This window comes from Pinus tabuliformis, chromosome X (genome assembly GCF_031772625.1).
Source record: "Pinus tabuliformis cultivar Carrire ecotype Pingquan chromosome X, CPIR1, whole genome shotgun sequence".
Taxonomy (NCBI): domain Eukaryota; kingdom Viridiplantae; phylum Streptophyta; class Pinopsida; order Pinales; family Pinaceae; genus Pinus; species Pinus tabuliformis.
This window is the reverse complement of record NC_142308.1, coordinates 1,605,909,223-1,605,933,564: the sequence shown is the minus strand read 5'-3', so window position 1 is coordinate 1,605,933,564 and position 24,342 is coordinate 1,605,909,223. Positions and strand designations below refer to the sequence as shown.

Below are 24,342 nucleotides of genomic sequence, written 5' to 3'. Positions count from 1 at the left end.
TATGAGCAAGGCAAACAGTCTCTTCAGAAGATTCAGGGACTGTTTTCTTTCCAAAGGCTTTCTCTCTTTCAGCAAACTTTTTCACAAGAGTGTCAAAGGTTATATCTTTAAGATTTCCATTTGCTTGTAAAGACTCAAGATAATTAGAGTAGGTAGGATAGAGTGCTTTGAGAAAGGCAATAAGAGAGATATCCAGCTCAACCTTAGTGGATTTAATATCATGCATTATAGACTTTATTTCAGATGCAAGAGCAAGAGGATCATTATTTTTCAATTCAAGAGTGAACAGTTTAATCATGAGCTGAACAACTTCAAGTGCAGAATGTGTATCATAGAGTTCTTTCAGCTTTTGTAAAGCTTCAAAGGCAGTGGAATAGGATGAAATATGACGACTTACTTCCTCATTTACAGATGCTGCGATCAATGCATAGGCTTTGCTGTTCTTGTTTTCCCAAATGACAAGTTCTTTATCTGATGTAGGTTGCACAGGGTCTTTGTCTTCTTCTCCGACACACACTCCTTTCCACAGCTCATTGTAGATGAGGGTGTGTTTTACCATCCGAGACCATTCAGAATAGTTCTCCTTGCCAGTGAGAACTATTCCAACCATAGAAATGATTGAATGCATTCTGTAAAAAAAAAATATCTCTGCCAAAAAACTTCTGTTGAAAAAAAAATCCTTATATCGTAGCCTTATGCATTTTATTTTTCTTCTAACATTTGCATCAGCATCACCATTTCTTATATCACTGCCACACTACTGTGTTTTGAGAAAGAAAAAAAGGCGCTAAGGGATCTCTTCAACATATATCACTTCAATATATATCAATGCAAAAACTGTTAAAAAAAACAGCGCAATATATAAAACTCCGTTCCAAGTATAAGCATAATATTGCATACTATAATATGAGTCATACAATAACTTGTTCCGCTGCTGGATGACAGCTTGCACATTACAAACGTGTTATTCAAAGAAACAAGCCTCAAAACACCGTCAGGCACCACACCACAGCCTCGACTTCGTTTGCTTTCCACTGTTTGGCAATGTTTTCTGAAAGCGGATCATCAGGATTGGGAGCACTCAACAACGCTTGGATGCTCAAAAACTGTTCGAATTCGACCTAGCTTATCAATATTTGGACACAAAGTGTCGACCAACGACTTTTATCTGCAGTACATTCAAAACAACGGGCAGGATTCTGGAGCTGACGACGGCATATATATATATGGATGGGATAATAAACATGTTGGCATTAATGTCCTGCTCTCCAAGGACTATTTGGCTCGCAATATAAGCTTCCTAATACGATAAAGAAATAATATTGCATAGAGCAAACCTTCAACAGATGGGCCACATGCCTCCATGCGTTCGCTGTTCGGCGAAGTTGCAGGGTTCCTTTCCGGGAGGAGCAGCGACGCAAAGAGGAAGCTGTAGAAACTGCTAAGAGGAAAAAACTTGAGGTGAAAACCTGGTCGATTCCTCTGGTTCACAGAGATGTAATGAAGGGAAGCCGTAATGGTAAGGAACTTAGCTACTAGGAACGCATGCAGCAAAGGCTGAAGCAAGATGCGACACAGGTGGCCGCCATTAACTCACGACTGGAGCTTGCCGGATCAAACGTTCGAGACTCAGGGCCGACTCCTCATCTTGAAAAAATTAAAAAAATCACAAATGCAACTGCGTAAAGTATTTGGGAATGGAGTCCGACGTCCGTTTCAGGCAGTATGAATGCATCAACGGTTATGGTGCAGTCAGGGCAGGCAGAGGCACTCAATATCAATTCGCATCAGGGAATCAAAAGATAATGCGCAGAGAGGAGCAGCGTGTCAGGCAAACGTATAAAAAATAATGCACAATCTCTGGCAGTCAGAGAGCGCAGTCTCTGGCAGTCAGACCAGGCAGAGGTAGAGCCAGGGAATTAAGGTCAGAGTAGCGCTCAGGACTGAGTAGCTCTCAGGACAGGAGTTACAACTATTTCAGGGACTGGGACCTGAGCTCTGATACCATGTCAGGCCAGGGTAACTCCAGGTTGAGCGGGAGAAAAGAATTGATGTATTATTCATTAGCTAACTATTTATTTATATACATTCATATGACGGATCAGTTCATCTTCTAGATGACTGTCCAGTTCACCCATCCGTTTCGGATTAGGTGTCAACAAAATTGAGTACATTGCTCCTAGTATGGCTAGTTGTGTTGCAATATGGTCGAGGAAGCTCTTTGGAGAGTTGTTTAAGCATGTGCTAGATACGACAGTAATATACTGTGACAATAAGAATGGGATTAACCTTGTAGAAAATCTTGTGTTCCAGGACAAGTCCAAGCACACTGAGATCAAATATCACTATATCCAAGATACGGTGCAAAAAGGAGCCATGAGGCTCCATCATATTGTGACTGATGATCAGATAGCTGACATACTAACCAATCTTTTGTCGAAAGGGAAGTTTTTGGTATTCAAAGAGCAACTTGGACTGACGGATGTGACCCAATATTCTCTGTGTCATACACTATGGCCAGGACTAACAACTGCAAGCCTAGTGAAAGCACTTATGAGAGGGGTGGTCATGACTGATCGAGAACACTAAGCTATGCTCTTCCCCGTTATTTGAGCTCCCAGGTTGGGAATGGAGCTAGGAGAGCTCTTAGGGTTGACAGAACTCTTGATTGTAGGTTGTGTGCGATCCTTGTAATGTGTTGACAAATGGTAATCTCCCCTACCATCTAGTTTGGGACTTGTCAGAGTACACCCCAGTATGCATCCTACCCACAAGTTGGGCTTATCGGGATTGCCATCCATCTGGTCAATGGATGAGGAGAGACTTGGGTGCATGTGATCCTTAACTCTGGTAAGTTGGGTATCCCCCCAAGGTTTGTGGATGCAGTTGTTCTACCACTTGATTCTTGAGGGTAAAGGTGGGAAGATCAGTGGACAATAGGATAGAGAGTGATCCTTACCTCTCATGATAAGTGGTATCCTGCCTATTGCTAATCGGACATATATTTAGGGACGTAAATTAATCTCCCCTATTGTCTGTGGATATAGGGTGGTAGCCAGAGCTCTTCTATGATGATTCTTCTTCATTAGATTGTAACATAATTGTTACAAAGAAAAGATTACTGAGATCCTTGTGTCAGAAAGAAATTCCTCCCTAGCTCAAAGGGAATGTTTAAAATTGGCAGCTAAGGGATGGATTTCGTTGAATAAAATTTCATTTCTAACTATTCTAGAGTGACTTTCTAAATATAGAAAGTCATGTCTATCATTGCAACCATGACTTTCCCAAATTAATAAGTCACCTTGCTTCAATTGATAATCATGTATTGTTGATGGAAAATCCCTTCTGATTATCAATAAATCCTGATAGTTCAATTTTGACTTCATCATCAATATTATTATTATTATTATTATTATTATTATTATTATTATTATTAAAAAGAAATTCAAGTCACTCAATCATGGCTCTCAAGAATGTTCTCTTACACTCATTATTGGCATGGCATATTCCTCTTACACTCTCATTAATGCTCTTACACTCAATAAAAGCTCGTCCTAAAAGATTCCTCTTACACTCTCTTACGCTCCTATTAAAGCATGTCATCAAAAATTCCTCTTACACACTCTTCAATACACATGTTACACACTCCTTAATGGCATAAGTTACAAAGGCATGTGTACCTTCTTAATGGCATGAGTTACATTTCCTAAATGGGCATATGTTACTCTCCCTCTTTGCATGTGAGTTACTCCTCCTTTATGGCATGGATTAATTGCTCCTCCTATATATATTTGCTTCATTCTTTCTCCCCTCACTACTTGTGCATTGTGAAAGAAGAATTTGAACTTGAGAGAGAGTTGGAAAGAGTTGAAGATTGTGAGAGACTGGGTGGTAAGAGTAGAACTTGGTGAGCCAAGGTTGATTCAATGCTTCAGTGTTTCAGTGTTGATTCAATTGAAGGGAAAGTTGATTCAGTGTGTGCATTTGTTGCTGCTACCAGTAATATTCATGTTACAACTTGTTTAGATTTGCGTGAACTTACTCATTCTCTTGATCTCTCATTGTATTTTGTATCTTTGTTGAACAATTTATTTCTAATAAAAGAGGAATTTGGTTGGGTTTTGCCCTGGTCGTTGGACTCAAATTCTTTGTGTCTCATTGTATTTTTCTTTGTCTTCTATTGTGCATTTGATTTACGCTCTATCTACAATTGTATAAAGAATACTGCAGCATAAAGAATTTTTGTAATAAGTGATTGTTACAACATAGAAAATCATAATTTCAACATTCTTGAGGTGAAGTTGATTGTATCTTTTTGCCACTTTGGCAACACACATATAAACAAATTCTTTTTGCTCATTTGACAAGTCTTCTCTTGGTTTTCTTTATAGCACCTTGCTCCACCAAGGGTGCCACACATCCTCCAGGGATCAAATCACCAAATCTTGGTTTCACACCAACAAGCTTGGGTGCAAAAAGCACCTCTTGGGTAATTAGCCCACAAATGACTTTTGTGGTGCCAATTCCACCACAACCTTGTACCCTAGGCTTTGGGGTACCTCCCAAGCTACCAATCTCAACACTTGATAATAGCCACATTCACAATGTTTTCCATGTATCTTGTCTCAAGAGAATGTTGGGTAAGCACCAAACATCATAAACAACAACTCCCTATGTTAGATGATGAAGGGAAGATTGTTTTAGAACCAGAATGTGCCATTACCACCAAAAAGAAGAAATTACACTCACGAGTAACTAAAGAATATCTTATTAAGTGGAAGAACCTATTGGAAGAAGATGCCTCTTGGGAGACACAGAATTTTAATCAACAACATCCTTCATTACCCTTGCTTTGAGGACAAAGCATTCTTCAAAGGGGAAGGCAATGTTATGAATATAAAGAATACAAACTAATAAAGAATTTAAAAAAAAAAATATGATAATAATAATAACATTAATTGAGAAGTCATGATATAAAAAGACATGACTCCTTTAAAGGGGCACCCACTTATATTATTTATACTGGTGCCATTCATGTAATTTATCATCTCATTCATATTCATATATTTTACGTATATTTATGCCTCCGAGCAATTACAAATATTCTTGCATTAGATCATGAGGGAAGTTCTCTATCTGCCTTTTATTCTATGTAGAGGGATGAGATATGCCATCAGCTCCTGGCTAAGGGTGCTCTATGGATCTCTGTTTTCAAAAACGGCCAGCTCGAAACCGACTCCGCCGAGTTGGTCCGAGCTAGCTCCAGCATTGACCCGGCCTAGGATTCGGTTTGGCCGGCCGGGTTAATACCGAGCTGGCCAAGTTGGCTCGGTATTAACCCGGCTGGCTCAGTATTAACCAAGCCGGCTTGGCCAAGACTGAATCTACTCGACCAGGTTGGAACAATGGCCCATAAAACCCATCAAACAACGAATTTTTTTTTAAATGTTCTTTTGGGGGACTCCAAACTAGTTCTTATTTTGCCTATGTTGTATTTGGTGTCCATTCCCCTCTCCTAAACCCTATTTAACCTGCCCAACGCCTCTCATTTTCTCATAGCCATCTCATGCATTTGAGTGAGAGTTTGTGAGGAGTTGTTGAGTTTGTTTTTGGAGCAGCAGTGAGGAGTCTTGTGCAAGCATTGTAGCTGGAGTGAGGAGCTTCTTGGGCAGCCATTTGGAGCAGCCTTTTCCATTGAGGAGTTGGTTTCTTGGAGCAAGCTTGAGGAGGCAGTTTGTGCTTGGAGGTTATTTTTTCACTTGTAAAAAATTGTTTTTGCTTATTAAATTTTATGTGCAAATCTAGAAATCCTAAAGAGTGTTTTCTGTGAAAGAAATGAACATTGAATCAATGCTTTTTTTTGTTTTCATTTTCAAATTTTTTGCTTTCATTTCCAAATCAAAAAATGGCACCTAGAGTGAAATATGTTGCTTGGGCATATGTTGAAATAGTTGATAGTCAAATGCATTGCAAATTTTGCCATAGGAAAATCAAGGAAGGTCTTGGGGGCATTAATAGGCTGAAACAACACTTGGCGGGGATTAGAGGCCAAATTACTCCATGTACCTCACCAAAAATTGGCGAGATTAGAAAGGATTTGTTAGCCAACTTTGAGAAGTTTAAAGAAGATAAGGCTAGGCAAAAAGAGTTAGACGCTGAAATTGGGAGGAAGAGGAATATACAAAAAATGCTGGCTACCAACCCCCAACCCCCATTTTGATTTTGAGGGTTCTTCCTCTATCCCTTGTACTGATGCATCCAACCCCTTCCGATATGTTCCTCCCTCTTTTGAGTCTATTCAAGAAAAGGGAAAGGGTAAAATGAAAAAGGGTGATATGAATATCAAAAGTTATTTCACTCCCTCCTCTCCATCAAATGCACATGGTCCTCAAGCTAGTAGAAGTCATATGCAACCCACTTTAGATGACCACTGGAAGAAAGAATTGAGGGAGACTGCTTGTGATTACATAGCTAGATGGTGGTATGATGTTGATATCCCCTTCAATGCTTCCCGTTCACCATATTATGAGCCTATGTTTGATGCCATACATGCTGCTGGAAAAGGCTTCAAAGGCCCTACTATGCATGAGTTAAGGGGGTATCGTTTGCAGAAAGAAATTGCCTCCATTAATGAGTATTTGAAAGATTTCAAGGACTCATGGGCAAGAACAAGATGTACCATCATGTCAAATGGATGGATTGATCAAAGAAACCATACCATCATAAACTTTCTTATCTTCTGCCCACAAGGAAACATGTTTCTAAAATCAGTTGATGCATCTGATAAGGTAAAAGATGGACAATTGTTGTTTCAGCTATTGGATGAGGTTGTTGAGGAGGTGGGGGTGGCTAATGTTGATCAAGTCATCACAGATAATGCCTCTAACTATGTTCTTGCTGGTAAACTATTAGAGGAAAAACACAGAACCATCTTTTGGACCCCATGTGCTGCACATTGCATAGACCTCATGCTTGAGGATATTGACAAATTAGATTGGGTCAAAAACACTCTAGGTCATGCCAAAAGCATAAGAAAATTTATCTACAATCATTCGTGGATTTATTAGGCCTGCCATCACTAGATTTTCTACTCATTTTTTGACATTGCAATCTATGCTTTCACAACATAGAAACTTGCAAAAGATTTTTTCCAGTGAAGAATGGAATCAAAGCCAGTGGTCTCATAGACTGGAAGGCAAAGAATTGAAAAAGAAAGTTAATGAAGAAATATTTTGGAGAAAGCCAACAGAGATTGTGAAGCTTGCTGAGCCACTAGTTAAGGTGTTGCGGTTGGTGGATGGAGAGAGATTGGCTATGGGCTTCATTTATGAGGCTATGGATCAAGCAAAGGAGCAAATAAAGAGGGCATACAAGGATAAAGTGGCTAAGTATGGGCCCATTTGGGCAACCATTGATGAAAGATGGAACAATCAACTCCATCACCCTATACATGCAGTTGGGTATTTTTTGAACCCACAGTATCATTATAAAGCTAAGGCGACAAGAGCTTTGACGGGGAGGTTAGAGATGGATTGATTGACTGCATTGATCGCATGATCCCATTGGAGTGTGATCCGTTGGAGATACATTGATCGGCCACAACCTTCAGCAGTGCCTTAGGTACCTTTGGGAAGAACCTAGCAATGATTGCAAGGGAAGCAGATGAGCCAGGTAAACAAAAATTTCAATTTTCAAATTCTTAATACTTATTTCGTTAAATCGTTTATAATTTGAAAGTTGGATATAATTTGTAATTTTGTTGAGCTAACTCATTACACTCCTATGTTTTTTGCAGCAAAATGGTGGGAGGCTTTTGGTAGCCATTGTCCTGAATTGCAGAGGTTTGCAATTCGTATTTTGAGTCAAACTTGCAGTGCTACTGGGTGTGAGTGCAATTGGTCTGTCTTTGAGAGGATTCACACAAAGAAGAGAAACCATTTGGATCAAAAATGGTTACAATACAACCTCCGGATCAGACGCAACCAATCGCTGAACAAAAGACCTGATTCAGATCCCATTGTATTAGAAGACATTGATCCAACATCAGATTGGGTAGTGGAGAGTCATCCAGCAGAGTTTGATTCTGATGAGGATCTTGATTTGGATTTATAGGTGGAGGCATCACTTGAACATAATGTTCAATTGAATATAGATCCACTTGTACTAGCCTCAGGTCCAGCCCCAAGTCCTCCAGTTGTAGACACTTCTTCTGTGGAGCCACAACAGAAGCGCATATCTCATCTATTTTAGCGTGCAACTGCTGCACAGCGTGCTAGTGCTACCACTGCTACAGTTGCAGTTGAAGATGATGATGAGGAGGAGCCATGGGGCCCCCTGTCTGACTCTAATCCAGAGGTTGATCCAGATGATCTTAGCTCCTCTAGCAGTAGCCAGTAGCACTGGTCACGATTTAGTTTTGTTGTAGAGGCCATGTCTAGCCTCCTTGGTTATGTGTTTTTGTTTTGATCTCTATATCATCATCATGTATGTATTGGACAGTGCACTGGGTGCCATTTTGATATAATGGATATATACATGAGCCTGCTTTGATCATGTTGTCTTCTATCTATATTCTAATGTTGTGTGTTTGGAAACATGAACGAAAATCTTCAAAATTATGTTTTTTTATTATATATATATATATATATATATATATATATATATATATATATATATAATGTATTTTTTACAACAACCGAGTCATTGAAATCGAGCCAACCGAGTCAATACCGAGTCGGAGTCGACCCTCGGCCGAGTCGGTGTCGGAGTCGCAGTTTTAAAACATTTCTGTGGATTAAAGATGCCCAATATTTGAATCTAACAGATTATCTAATGTTACTTCAGTCTCAGAAGGCTTTGAGGAAGAAGTTCTGATGTCCATTATTTATTCTCTTTCATTTTTTGCACCATTGTCTGTAAATATAAGATCTATTTTTCAAAAAATGAATTTTTATATCATGTAAACATCACAGGCATGATTAAATTTACTGGGTGTATTCAAGGCTTCATAACAATCCAGTAATTTTATATACCCTAAACTTAACATACATGACTATTCAAGAACATATTGTGACAGTGACTGACTGTGACTCCAGCCAAAGGATACCTCTCTAAGAAATTCCTTGAGTCGCTCTTCATGTATTTCTTGATCTATGAGAATCTTCACTGCAACATCCTGCACGATATCGCCATATTCAAAAAGTTAAAGCATTCACCTTCTCTGTAGAATGGAAAACAAACACTTCAATAAAAAACTTTACTAGTAAAAATTAGTCGAAACACTTCATAGACACATCAAATTTCAGAATATGGCAAAGAATAATTTAATTTTACAAATTCCACTGCTTTAGTTATTTTCTAGGTACACGTGAGAAATTTGAACTGAACAAACCATGCATAACTCATGTTCCCAAATAAGTAACAATTTTAGACACCCTGCTATGTAGACCCAGCTTAATTCAAAAGTTTTGAAACAATCAGATACCTAACCCATTAACCACCCAACAGCAGTACTTCCTGACTCGAATAAACAGTAAAAATAAACAGTAAAACGGAAGCAAAGAAGCAACTGAAACACCAATTTCATCACTGCAGATCTTTGGTTCTAACTTCTGCTTACTAATCTCTTTTGTTTGGAAAATGTATAATGGCACCAATATTTGGTCCCCATGAACACAAGGCTCACCAAATAGTTCTGCTACATGATTACAACTAGCAGAATTGCAGAATAAATTAAGTTGCCTTATATTTCTTGAACAAGCTTCTTTTGGCTGCTGTGTTTCCAAATCATTTTCCTCAACACAGAATCTTGAGATAACATGAAAAAAAACAGAGAAAATTACACCCTCAATCCTTTATCCTAATCAGTATTTTCAAACTTGGTCTCAGTGAACTTGGCCAAGTTGATCACTGCCTATTGACTTAGCCAGCAAATCAGCTTAGAGGCTGGTTCAATACCAAACCGGTCAAGTCAATGTTTGACTAAGTTGGCTTGGTATCAAACTAGCCCTACTTAATCAATTGGATACTAGACTCCACTATGGCTGACTCAGCAAGAAAAATTCAATTTAAATATTAAAGAAATAAAATTCCTAACTCCTAAACTCTCATTTGCCTCACAGAGTTTGATAAAAAATGCTAGCAATTAATGGTAACGTTAAAAAATGACAGCCCTTTATAATTCCTTGTTATCCTTTTTACCTAAATTTTTAACAACACCATTAACTGTTTTAGGATGCTTGAGAGTGGTTCCAACCTCATTGGACTTCATATGGAGAAAGTAGAATTTCATATCCCATTCAAAATTCAATAGAAATAACAGTTTTAATAATTTCAGGATTGGTAGTATTATTGCTCAAGTTTTACTTGATGATAAAAGCCCTAATCCACAAGGTACAACTCAAGGAGCAATTATTTGGACAGTCACTATTGTCACCTCAGTAACCAATCCTCTTCAATTTAGGCCAACTCTCCCCCAACTCAAGGTGGGTAACCCTAGCAAGATTACCAAGACCAAGTTGTTATGAATAAAATATAGATATAAATAATGTAAATATAAATAATAATAACACATCACAAATAATGATTAATTAGTAATTAGTTAATGAAGAGCTATGTCCCTAAGGGCATGACTATTCATAAAAGGACACCTGCCTAGGGTATATAAGCAGGCCATTGGCATCAATTGTATTCTACATTGTGTATGGCTATTGGTATCAACTATATTCTACAGTATGGTTTGTTGACCACTCTATGTCAACTCCCTATAGCAGTGCACAATTTTTTCAAAGCATTCCATCATATTCGAGTAGTCAAACATCTAGATATCATCATCATCTTTCAACAGTTTTGTCAAAATTGTAAATCCAAATTCTGCAGCCCAGTGTAGCCATTGTAAAAATGATTCTAGTATGTCTATAAAGCCATGTAAAATACCTAGGTAAACTTAAGAATTTTCAGCAAAGAGTTTCACTCTAGAAGTTTTTTACCCTTCGCCAATTATTTGTGTTTTATAAACCCTTATAATTGCCAGAGCTTTTCTCCCAAGTATATCCCAAAGCTAGAGTGAGGCTTGATGGTGATGTCTTAGGTTAGTCCTAGTGTGTAGAGTCGATGTAATTTTCATACTAGATCATATCTCAAGTATCGCAAAATTTGGTAAAGTCTAAGTGTCTAATTATAATTGTTACAATTTCCCACTGGTCGGGATTTTAATAATTATTTTGATGTAAATTGCGAAATGTAATGTCTATAGAAGTTGATTTTAGAACATCTACAACTCACATTTCTATTTAGACAGCCTTTTGAGGGTTAAAATCATGTCCATCCTCTCCAATTATTTTTATTTCTTTTTCCGGAAAAAAACTGGCAAAAAAATTAGCTGGAAAATAGTCAAAAAAATAGAAAATGAGAGAATAAAATTCTCTCCAAGTGGAAAAAAGAATTTTTGGAGAAAGAAGACCTTCCCAAGGAAGAATAAATTTGAAGGAATCATATTCAAAGCAAAAAAATTCCTTGGACCAAAAAAAATAATTCCTCAAGGAAAATCGATTTTTTTGGTCCAAGTGATTAAACTAAATGAGGGAATTTCAAGTAAAGAAATTGGAAAATATATTTAAGGCCCTCTATCAAAGGAAAAAAATTGATTTTTTAAAGAAAAATCGAACTTTTGGACCATGATGATTAATTGAAGGGAAATTCTTCAAGGAGAAAAATTTGAATATATGTTTTTTGGACTAAGATCAAAGCCTTCTTCAACAAATTCAAATTTCTTCTTCCAGATCAAAGGACAAGATTAAATTTTGACATGGATCAAGCATCAACTAATTGCACTCTGAGATTAAGTCAAATTTGTGCATATCTTTGGACCTAGCCGTTTTCCACTTGGAGGGGGATCTAAATCTCTATTTTCTATATAAGGAAGCATATGCTCCTCATTGTATCATCTTTGATCTTCGGTTCACTGTACTATGTCTATTGGCTCTTAAAGCACTCTATTTTGGAATAATTGAGTAAAAGATTTTGGGGTTACTATTGTGGTATTCTTCTTCCATGGATATGGCAATATTGTTTCACTGAGATTTTAATTTCCACTTGAGCTTATATTTGGTATGTCCATTTGCTTTTATAGAATCATCAGTGTATGGCTATCTTGCACTGGGGATTGGATCTGAAAAGTGCTTTAGGACTAAACATGGCTAGTCATTTTTTGTTAAACTACTAGAACTTCCTTCCATTGTATTTTTCATATCTCATGTGGATCTAACAAAATTATTCTAAACTATGTAGAAAATATTTTAAAGTGAATTAGATCTCAAGCGTGAGGGGGCGTTTTCGGCTAAACCATCCCACTCTTGAGCATTGAAGTGGAAGAACCCAGTCTATTTTCCTTGAAGATTTATCTAACAATTTTTATTGTGGGGTTTCTAGATCTAGGCTTGAGAAAAATCATTTATTTTATTTACTCATCTAAATTAAAGAGCTAGAAATGAATCACTTGCTATCTAAAGAGCTATTAGCACTTGTAAATATTTTTGTAAATAAATTTTCTACATATAATTTTTTTTATATTGTACATATTTTCTTTGAAGTTTGTATTGTCTTTGTGTTTCTCTTGTGTTTGCTTGCAAACCTGAAGGAGGATTAGGGTCTCAATCCACACCATTTGATCAACTTGTTTGCAGGTGGATCCACTCGAAATCAAACAAAAAAATTGAAATTCTTTCAAGCATAAACCCTCCTTAAGCGGTTAGGGTTTGGAAATAAAAATTAAATTTTTCTTTTTCTTGTAAGTCGTCTTGTTTCATAAGCCTATAACTTCAAGGCCGAGAGGGTTTCTGTAGAAAGAAAATTGATGTTTTGCAAGGGAATTGCATTGTAGAAGTTTTTGCAAATTTTATTAAACAATTTCGTTGGAGTTTGCATTATGTTTTCTTGCAGGCTAATGAGGTCATTCTTGGAGAAACTGTGACCTTTTTTCTCCCTGTCATTTATCCATCCGAGGGTTTCTCACATAATAAGCTTGCCATAAATTTTTATGATTAAATCCTTGAGGCCACATAAGGTTTTAAAATTGATCTAACTCAATTTTGTAGTGATCACCGAGACCTATTCAAGGAGCTTTCTAACATTACTTTTGGAATATAAATTTTGTAACTGGATCTAGTGAGCCGCTAGGTTATTCAGGCCTATCTTTTGTGTATTACCATTGTGCTTTGTCTAACTTTGATTTTTAAGTGAAAAGCGAGGATATTTTGGAAGGGATTCCATCACTTACTGTAGCAAGGAATCAACTTGTTGAGGGCTTAACTATCTCATCATATTTTGGGGCTTAAAACGAACATTTTGGAGGCCTTTCTTTCTTGAGGTCGAAAGAAAGTTTGTAGCCTTCGGTCTAGTACAAAAGTCAGATTCATCAAGTGGATTACTGGAGGAGATCAACCCCTTTGAAACTTAACTAAATTATCCCTAACCTTTAATAAAATCTAATCAAAACTGTGTCACTTTTTGAGCAAGACCGAGAGCATTCTTCATCATTGTTGTAGAGCGTTTCCTTAGAAGCTAATATTGTATTTCGTAGACAGAGAGCAAAAGCGGAGGTGAAATTAGCCCTGATAGCTTCCAGATCTCAAGGTCGTAAGCTCTTTAACTGTTATTCACTTTGGGATGTGGGGATCTAGAAGGGTTCAGATCCATTGTGCTTTGAAATGCTTTTTTATTGGAATGTAAAAGGATCAACCTTGCAAGCTTGAGGAGGAATTGCTTTTGAATTTTATCATTATTGTATTTCTCCTTGAGTTAAGGAAAGCCCTTCCTTCTTGTCTGGAAGGGTTTCTTTCTCTTGTAACTGTAATAACAAAATCTAATCTTTCACTTGAGGGGGCTTGGGACCTTGATTCCTTGCTATCCTTCTTCTCCTTATTTAAAAGGGGATACCCCTTTCCTCTCACTAACTTAAATTTGGGTAATGACTCCTGCATGTTGCAAATTGCATCTCTTAATTTGCATTGCTACTTGATCTAATTGCATTGGAATCTTCTTATCTTGTTTCAATTTCTAATTGTAGATCCAAGTAGTGATTTCTTTCATTTCTTTTAGTAATCTCACCTGCCATCTTAAAGTTTTGTTTTCATCATTTAAATTTCTTGCTTATTCTAGCTGCCAAAATAAGTAAAGAATACATCTAATAAGCACACTTAAATGCATTTGAGTAATTGTTCTTAACATTTAATCATCTAATTGTTTCATTGAGGAATTCTTGTTGCTTCATTAATTATTGTTATAAGCTAGTAATCTTGTGCTCAAAACATTTATCTTATATCTTGGTTATAAGCATATGGGCATCTATTTCTTGGAAACATATTGACATCATTCTCTCTCTTGAAACAATTGCATTTACATCCTAGAGTTGGATTTTGCATCCCTAAAATCTACCTCCAAGCACAAGCTTCGTTGCATAGAAAGACAAGATCACCTTCTCCATCATTCAATTTGAGAAACTTGACCCTTACTCAAAGTTAAAACAAGTGACCTTGCAATTCTCTTGTGGGAAATCCCTTGTAGGAACAGAGACACTTGGGTCGTTATAAGCAAGAGGAGGTGTTGTTAATAAGGCCTTAGCCTTCTTCCTCAAACCTTCTTTCTACAACCTTGTTTAAGGCTTGTTTCAAAACAATTGAGGAGAAGGATTTCATGTAGTTTAGGCGTCTTAATTAAAATTAACCAAGATTTTGCATCTCGCTTAGCTTAGTTTTGAATTCATTCTAGTTCTCTCCCTTGTGGCATATTGTTAATTGTGAGCACTATAGTTCTCTTGCAATATTGTATTACTACTCTTGCACTTGTCTTTAATTTCTTGCTCATTGGTCATTAATATCGCTTTGTCATATTTTACTTGAGAAGTTATCTTGAAGTACAAGTTATCTTCATCTTTGCAAGTTATATTTCCTAGTCATATTATAATATTGTGCCACTTTCTTATATTAACACCCGTCTTGCAGCAATGCTTATCTAGTAACTTGAAGTTTTTTACATTGTGCAAGTGATGTAATCTGTGTTGAGCATTGTTCATAAGGCACTGGTCTATATTTGCTAGTCTTGCTATTGCTACATTGATCTCAATTAAATCTGTCTTGTTAAGCTACGAATAGCTCATTTAATAAACACACTTGCTAATTAATCCTAATTCAAGTTGCCTAGAGGAGTAGTTCCCTTGCCCTTAGTCTCCTAGAACTTCTTATTCCAACAAGTTTCTCCTTTCATCCATTTTTAGGGACTACCCACCTTAGCTTATCTAGGAGAGAGCTTAAACAAAGTGAGTATGGAAAAGGTGACAACCCCTACTTTGAGGGTTGCGCCTCTAAAATTACAGCTAGTGGGATTGGAATTTTGCCCACATTGAGGTGTACATTAAACATGTTAGGCAATAACATGGCTATTGGCATCAATTGTATTCTACAGTGTGTATCGCTATTGTCACCAATTATATTATACAGTGTGTATGGATATTGGCTTCAATTATACATACACAGTGTATGGCTTTTAGCATCAATTATACAGTATGTATGGCTCAATGATGGAGGTTTATATACAATCTTGGCACCGATTATATATACAAAACTTATGGTATGTACCTTCTGTGGATTATGGACTCAATACACAGTTCATATGGTATGTCTCCTCTAACATTCATATGACTTAAATATACAGTATGTAAGACTTCAAGTTATGATTTGGTTGGCATCACAATATAAATAGCATCAAAATGTGTTACTCTATGGAATGTCTAGTCGCATTCTCTCAATATCATGGTTCCCATTCTTTCTAAGGTATATGTTGAGATCTAACCATAAAGTGAAATCCTAAAGAGGCTTATAATCTTGATTTAGATATACAAATGATAGAGATCTTCTTGACAATCTTTTCTATGACACATATGATATGATGGCAACTTTGGAGGACATATGAACAATGACTCTAAGGAACCCTATATCAGTAATCTTTGAGTTAGCAGCTAGCAATATTCTTGGCATAATTCAATGATCATCAAGAAAGGAAGAAAGCATGCTATGCCATTGTCATCATGACATTGACATAGACAGTCATTCTTATAGTAGTGTCTTTAATACAGTTATCCTTATGTACTTCAATGACTTGGCACACCTATGACTCTGAGGGTTGTTATGATACATAATGACAGTGATTCTTAAGTCAGTCACCTCATTGCAACAAGAATCTCGATGTATCAATTCGACAGAGGCCAGGATCCATAATAACTAATATTTCTGGTTGGCCCCAGGAGGCCTAATATGTTTAATTGTACTTTGTATCTCAATTGAACAATTCATGAACATTTATAGAAGAAGAATTGAATATCAGGGTTTCCCCCTTGTGGGGTTTTGCCTTAGTCTCTGACCAAATTCTGGTATCCCCTTTTGTGCATGCTTTTCTTATGATGTTCCTTTTATTATTACACTGCATTGTTGACGATGTTGTTCTTCTAAATAATTGCTAATGATGTGATGATGTTATGGGTTGAATGCATGTGTAAATAATGAATGTGATCATAAAAAGCAAAGAACAATACCCCTTAGAAAAATTAACATGGTTTCAGAGTTGCGTTGAAGAAAAGTCATTGAGATCACCCCTGTGAAGACACCATTGATGGAAGCAAGTGAAGATGGCAGAGACCTAAAAGAATGCTAGGGTTTGAAGGAAACCCTAAGCATCCTGGTTATTAGGGTTTGGAAGAAACCCTGGAACGTGATGGGCCTAGATATGATGAAAGCTTGAGTTATACAGTCTTGAAACCCTAGCATGATCAATGATTGTGACAGATTCAGTAGATTCACTCCAGGAGATAGTACGTTACAATGATTATTGGACTTGGTTGTTAAAATTGGCTACAGATGACTTATGGTACCTCATGATAAAGAAGGAAAAGACTTGGGATAGAAATCCTATTGATGTATTTCTTTTGAAAGGAATATTAACATATGAATGATGGGTAGCAGTGACTCTTGGAAGCTAGATCTGCCACTGCCATTGCCATTGCCACTGCTAAATCTGTACTACAGCTCCCCTTGCATCCGTGTTGTTGCTGGTCCTTTCTCCCAACACTGCATCCGCACTGCACCTCCTCACATCATGTTGGATCGTGCTGCCCACTGTTGCACTGCAACTCAATTACTGAGAAGTAAGTAACTGATCTCCCAATCTGACCTCTCTATTGGGCTAGAGATACCCATTGATGTGGAAGCTCCCTTTGTTCCTAACAAGTGCTCCCTCTCTGACCTCTGCACTGCTGCAACAACTCCCTGCATCTCGCACCATTTCACACCTCTCTATGCCATCCTGCATTGGTGCAACACTCCTGTGCCTCTTGCATATTGCAACCTGCTAGCTTCACGTTGTCTCGGGACTCCTGCACTGTAGCTCTCTCTGCCGCTCCGTCCGCATCCATCTCTACCTGACTTAGCCAATCCTGCTACTCCTCTTCAGAGCTCCTGTAGCAAGGTCTAATCCAAGAGGCTGAGTACCTTAAGGATCCTGCCCCTCATCGCTTGTAGTTCGTCTGACTACAGCTTGATGTCTCCCCACTTCTGCTCAAGTGGTGTGTGTGCACTCATGGCACAGTCATCGTCTATCTCCACTTCCTTCTCTGCCCTTTTTGGCGCTGCCTTAGTCTCGGAAGACTCTCTCTTACTCTTCTTCCTTGGACACTAGGTCGCATAATGACCCAGCTCCCCATAGTGGAAGCACTTGATTTTGGAGAGATCCTTCTTCTTCCTCTTTTCCTGCTTTCCCTCAGATGCTAGGGCAACATCTTCCTCCTCTTGCTTGACTTTGATCCCCTTGTTGTTGCTACCCGTCTTCAACTGTCGTCCGATCTCTTCCTGGCAAAGAGCCGCCCACATCTCCCTCTACCCAGTATACTCTATACAAATACCTCCCAATCTTCTGAGACTGCATTCAAGGTTGTCCTCACCATCAACTCCCGATCCGGCATGGCTTCTATAGCAGTCAACTGATCTCAGATCTCATTCAGTCCTCCGAGGAATGTGTCGATCGACTCTCCCTTCTTCATCTGATACGACCTCAACTGATTCTCAAGTAACATTCTTCTTTGCACAGAAGTATGTTGGTACAATTTCTTGAGGGCCTCCCACATCTCATATGTCATTTCCTTCTCGGAAATGTGTGGTACTACATGGTCCTTGACCCTGTCAAAGGATGATGCTCTTGGCCCTCGCCATTGCCTCCTCGTACTTGTCATTATCATTGGGATCAACTGGGATAGCTATAACCTTTAAGGCGAAGTTCTTAACACGATTTCTGTCAAGTACGAATAAGATTATGGCCTTCCAGACTACAAAGTTCGACACTCCGTCCAGTCTATCCTAGTCTCTTACTCCGTGTAGTGCCATGATGCTCTTCCACTTCCCTCCTAGAAGTTCTTTGTTCGACTTCTCCTAGTCTCTACTTCCCGTCTGGAAATCCTTCTGCCAATGTCGAGATGCCCCCTACTCTGATCGTATGTGCAACCGCACCACTAATCCAGGTTTCTCGGCTAAAAAATCTTGGTAGCAACTCCCTCCTCCTTAGCCTTGCCCTGTTAGGTACTGTTCTGACAACAGTATCCCACCAGCTCCACCATGTAACTTATCCACAGCCTCGTAAACCCTAGCAACCTGAAGGTGAGAGCTCCTAGGCTCTGCGCAGTCCTAGAACCAGCAAACTAGCTCCCTAATCCAACTGTGTCAATCCTCTTGGCCTTTGTGTGGCTCTGCGTGAGCCTGCCTTTGCCTCCCTCAGCCTCTACGCAGCCTCTTCTTGGCCTGAACTTGATGACACAAGCACTGCATCACCCCTTCCTTGCAGTTTTGCTGCTAAGAACAATTTTCGTCACTCAGAACAGCTGTTTTCTATTGTTGCTTCTCTGCTCAGCTGATGTCCTCAGTTCTCCTATGATTTGCAACCACACTCTGATACCATGTTGAAGTTTCTAAGTCTAATAGTTAGAAACCCTCCATGTAATTTCTAATTTATTCCTTCCTACTTGTTCTCATTAATTAACAAGTTATTTACCATGTAAATACTGAAAATAAACACGAGTACATGCTCAACACATTATAGATCATCAACTGAAGGAAACAGAAACAAGCACACAAATGACACCATTATTTTTGGACTAATGTCCCCGGAAAAACCCAATGTGGGAAAATTGACGCAGCTATCTGAGGGTTTTCTTATTAAGCAATATCAAAGTACACTTTGGGTGTCGAAACTAGCCTACCTAACAGAGAATTTCCTTGGCAGTAATATCTCTCAATTTCTGACAAATCTCCTGGCTGAAACCCCTGGATAATCCTTCCGGCAACTCCTTAGCACCAATCTACCCCAGAAACCCTAGCGTCAGCTTCTCTTTGCACTGTGTTAGCCCCTCTCTGCCCAACGACTGGCCCTGCGTCACCCCATATAGGTCTGCGTCGGGCTTAGGAGGCCTTGCGTCAGCCCTCTGGCCCTCTGCGTCAGCAACACTGGCCTCTCTGAGGCTCTGCGCAGCTCCTAGCTACCTTTGCGTGGCCCTGCGTGAGCTCTGGCTGGCTCTGCATCACTCTACCCAGCTACTGCGCTACTCTCCCGGCACTATCTCTGCCTCTTTGTCTCTCTGTACTCAATGCCCCTTAGTTGCAACTCCTAATCACTAATTCTATTTCTCTTAGCAAACCCTGCTCTAGAGAATAGAATGACTGATCACTCTGGTGTATTCTCCAAGTGACCCTCAAGCCTCCTCTTATACTTTTCCTATTGACATATCAACGACCGAGATTAAGTCCCTAATAAACGGCAAGATTAGATTTGGATTGATCCATGTCTTTTGGACCATTCTAACACAGTTTCATATTAATACACATTAATATTTTATTTTCCCTAAGTTTAGACTTAGGGACTCCATTAAAAATATTAATTATTTTAATATCTCCTGCACTGTTTAGAATCTGCCCAAAACCTTCTTGGGTATTGGAGATCTCATGTGCCCCAACCTCTCCACCAACTTTCGTGGCTAGAGCACATACGATGCTGCCCCAAATCAACATGTTAAAGATATGTCCTTGCCTATTTCATGAGCTAATAGTTCTTTGCTGACAAGATTGGTATATCCCATGCAGTATCAGGATCTTCCTCTCATATAGAAATGTTTTTCTTGTATGTTGTATTGCATTGATATTGGATCCCAGATGGATCTTTTTATACACTTTGAATTAGACAGAGTCTGGTCATATATAACTGAGACAAAGATATCTTCATGGATTGTGAGAACGCTGCTTGTCATTGATGCCTCCCAGCATGGGAGGGAGAAAAGTTGAATATGATATTCTTTTCTTTATGATATGTGCTTGCTCTAACATAATATTTAATTCGATGCCTTGCATAAACAGGAAGACAGTGAATTGTTGATTGAAAGTACTATATAAGGCAACATGGTTGATATCTTCTATGAGTTGTTTGAGCCAGTATCGGATATGAGCACTTTGATATGTTGGATGTCACCTTCCTAGGTTAGGGTCCTGCCTGATATAGGACACTAAGCATAGCTCTTCCCCCTTGTTTGAGCTTCCAAGGTCAGAATGGAGCATTGAGGGCTCCTAGGGTTGAGGGAACTCTGGACAATAGGTGTGTGTGATCCCTACTCTTGTAGTAGGGCAGGTATCTCCCCTATTGTCACTTGCGTGATCCTTGTCTCGAATGACAAGTCGGTTATCTCCCCCTATCAAGATTATTAGAGTATACCCCAGTTGGCATCATATCAACAAGCTAGGCTTGCTGGGATTGTTCCCCCCCATCTGGCTAATGGGTTGAGGAGGCTTGGGGTGTGTGATCCTTACCTCCGATAAGTCGAGTATCTCACCCAAGCTTAGATTATGATGCAGTTGTTCTACCACTTGACTCTTTAGGGTCATAGACAGGAAGATCGACAAGAAATAGGATAGATGTGATCCTTACCTCTCTTGGCAAGTAGTATCTCGCCCATTGATTAGACAATGGGATGGTTGTGATCCTTGCTCGGTAAGTTGTATCTCGCCTATTGCTTGATAAAGGGTTGAGAAGGGCTCCCCGATATGGTTTCAGGTTAAGCAAGGCTCCCTAATGTTGTTCCAGATTGAGCTAAGCTCTCCGATGTTGTTGTGGGTTGAGCTAGGCTCCCCTATGATATCATATCATTCTTCTTCAAATTTGAGATTGTTCAACAGTTGGAGAAAATCAAAGACGAGATATGACTTGATGACGATGATGATTCTACTTCAAATGACCGTATTGATTATTGGAAATAGGATGGAAGCAAAGTGCTTCCCTATGATGATGATATGGGTTGAGATGGACTCCCTATGATGATTCTTCTTCTTCTTCTATTGGATTGAGATTGTTCAATTGATGATCAAAGGAATTAAGTTATGTTGAGAAATAATGAGATGGATATCTTATTGATATAGTTGTGATATATGTCTTCAAGACAGGGACCGTTTGGAGGGTTAATCTCCCCTACCATTGGTTATGTACTCCTCTTCTATTATGAGATGATATGAAATGGGTCTTATTGATGATTCAACTTCCTATCTTCCTTATGATTGAGATATGTCCATCCAAGATACATCAGGATGCAACTCTGATGAGATATCTTAGATAAGACTTATGGTGTTGATGGAAATTCCTCCCTAGCTGAGAGGGGGTGTTAAAATTGGCAACTAGGGAAGAATTCCCCTAGCCCTCTCATGTTTATGTTGTAAAGGAAATAGTATTAAGGATATTTAATTAAGTGAAATATTATTAGAAGTGGACATAGACAATAAGAAGAAATTAATTAAGGTGAAAGTCAACCTCAAACTTATTGGAAGTATACATTCAAAAAATTGAAATTCAAAATTTCTATAAGTTGTGACCCTTTGGATCTTTAAATCATTATCAACTATAAATAGACACCAAATGTTATTTGCCAAAAGCAACGATTGGGTAATTCTTTTGAATGCAAGCTAATGTCTGAGGCTATGCGAAGTATCTATAATGCATTCAAGACTACAATCTAAGCTACTTTGGGAGATTTCCATGGTTTATATTTTTCGTTTGAAATCTGAGCTATGTATCTACCTCGGTATTACTTTGCCTCCCTCTTTGCTAAGGACTACACTGCCTCAGGGTTTCCTTCCAGACTATACCCTCACCCTGCCTCGGATCTATTCACTGGACCTTCACTCAAGCTTCATGATCTCTCTCTCTCGCATTGAATATACCCTTTACACTCTCTTGCATACTCTACAAGATAATGGCTTGCACTTATTACAAGAGTAGGGCTTGCATATTCTACAGTGCGTATGGCTATTGGCATCAATTATATTCTATAGTGTGTATGGTTATTAGCATAAATTATATTCTACAGTGCATATGGCTATTGGAATCAATTGTATTCTACAGTGCATATGGCTATTGACATCAATTGTATTCTACAGTGCGTATGGTTATTGTCATCAATTGTATTACACAGTCCGTAGGCTATTGGCTTCAATTATGTATATAGTGTGTATGGCTCTTAGCATCAATTATACAATACGTATGGCTCAGCGATAGAGGTTTATATACAGTCTTGGCATTGGTTATATATACAGAACGTATTGTATGTACCTTTTGCACATTATGGACTCAATACACAGTTCATATGATATGTCTCCTCTGAGATTCGTATGACTTCAATATATACTTTGTAAGACTTCAAATTATGATTTGGTTGGCATCACAATATAAATAGCATCAAAATGTATTACTCTATGAATTGTCCAGTTGCATTCTCTCAATATCATGGTTCACATTCTTTCTAAGATATATGCTGAGATATTAATCCTAAAGTGAAACCCTAAAGAGGCTTATAATCTTGATTCAAATATACAAATGATAGAGATCATCTAGATAGTCTCTTCTATCACATATGATATGATGGCAGCGTTGAAGGACATATGAACAGTGTCCCTAAGGAACCCTATCAGTGATCTTCGAGTTAGCAATTAGCAATATTCTTGACATAATTTAGTGATCATTATGAAAGGATGAAAGCAGTGTATGTCACTGTCATCGTAACAGTGACATAGACAGTCGTTCCTATAGTAGTGTCTTTAATGTAGTGATCCTTATGTACTTTAGTGACTTGGCACACCTATGACTCTGAGGATGACTATGATACATGATGACAATGATCATTAAGTCAATGACCTCGTTGCAATATTAATCTCGATGTATCAATTCGATAGAGGCCGAGATGTATGACAACTAATATTTTTGGTTGGCCTTAGGAGGCCTAATATGTTTAATTGTACTTTGTATCTTAGTTGAACAATTGACAAACATCTAATGGAAGAAGAATTGAATTATGGGTTTCCCCCTTGTGGGGTTTTTCACAACCAGTGTGGAAAAAGTCTTCAAAAAATCCCGATTTAATCCTAAAAACACGATTTTTTGAACTAAATGATTTAATCCCCCGACTTTTTGGCAACTTTTTCACAATGGAAAAAATCGCGATTTTTTCCTTATACTCTCGACCCAAAAAGTCTTCCTCCCTTCCCAAGCCGAGGATAAAGAGGCCGCAAAGGTGAAAAACCTATAAATTGAAGCTTCCATCCATGCATTTTCAAGATATTGCATTGTATTGTTTGTCATACTTCTTGCGAGCATAGCAGTCTCATTTGTAATCTGTTAATTTTGAGGTTAAGATATGTTTTTGTTTTCCAAGGAAAAACAAATCTTTATACTTCATATTTCTAGTTAGAAATCAAAGTATACATTGGCTAAGCCTCCAGGCTTTCAGTGATCTAGACTCTAACAGCCATTGCCCCTTCAAAAGATTACAAAAGTACCAAAAGGATAGGCATACAACAGTCTTCCATAGAAAGAACCCCACACCATCAAAAACATTGTTACAGTTGTTGAATGCTTCCAAGAGAAACAACAAAGAGGAGGCCATGAAGATCAAATAGCAACAACCTGTCTAGAAAAAACAAAACCAGTGCCTCAAAAAAGAACCCATTTTTCAGACAGGAACAAAGTACCTATGAAATCTTGTGACTACAAAGATCCTTCCTGCAATGAGAGCACGTTTTGAAAGGGAATCTTCTTTAGTGGTGAATTCCCTGTAAATGTGGGGAAAGGTTATGTATCAGAAGTGGATTTTACCTCCAAGAATTTTTGAATAATAGATGCCAAGGCTAGGTTAATAATCTGACATCTACTGTTTTCTCATAAAATAAGTAGCTTGGATTCACCAAGCGTTAATTTTCACATCTATTGTGATACTCACTG

General features: G+C 38.3%; 1 protein-coding gene across 4 annotated transcripts in view; it reads right to left on the bottom strand.

Annotated features, from left to right (window-relative positions):
- LOC149146182 (serine/threonine-protein kinase CTR1-like) overlaps positions 1 to 24,342 on the bottom strand; it is a 250,760-nt gene that overhangs the window by 55,964 nt on the left and 170,454 nt on the right. For all 4 annotated transcript variants that reach the window (XM_089448645.1, XM_089448648.1, XM_089448646.1 and 1 more), the window contains exon 9: positions 9,107 to 9,175. In XM_089448645.1, coding sequence (XP_089304771.1) covers positions 9,107 to 9,175 — 69 coding nt within the window. The remainder of the gene's footprint in view (positions 1 to 9,106; positions 9,176 to 24,342) is intronic.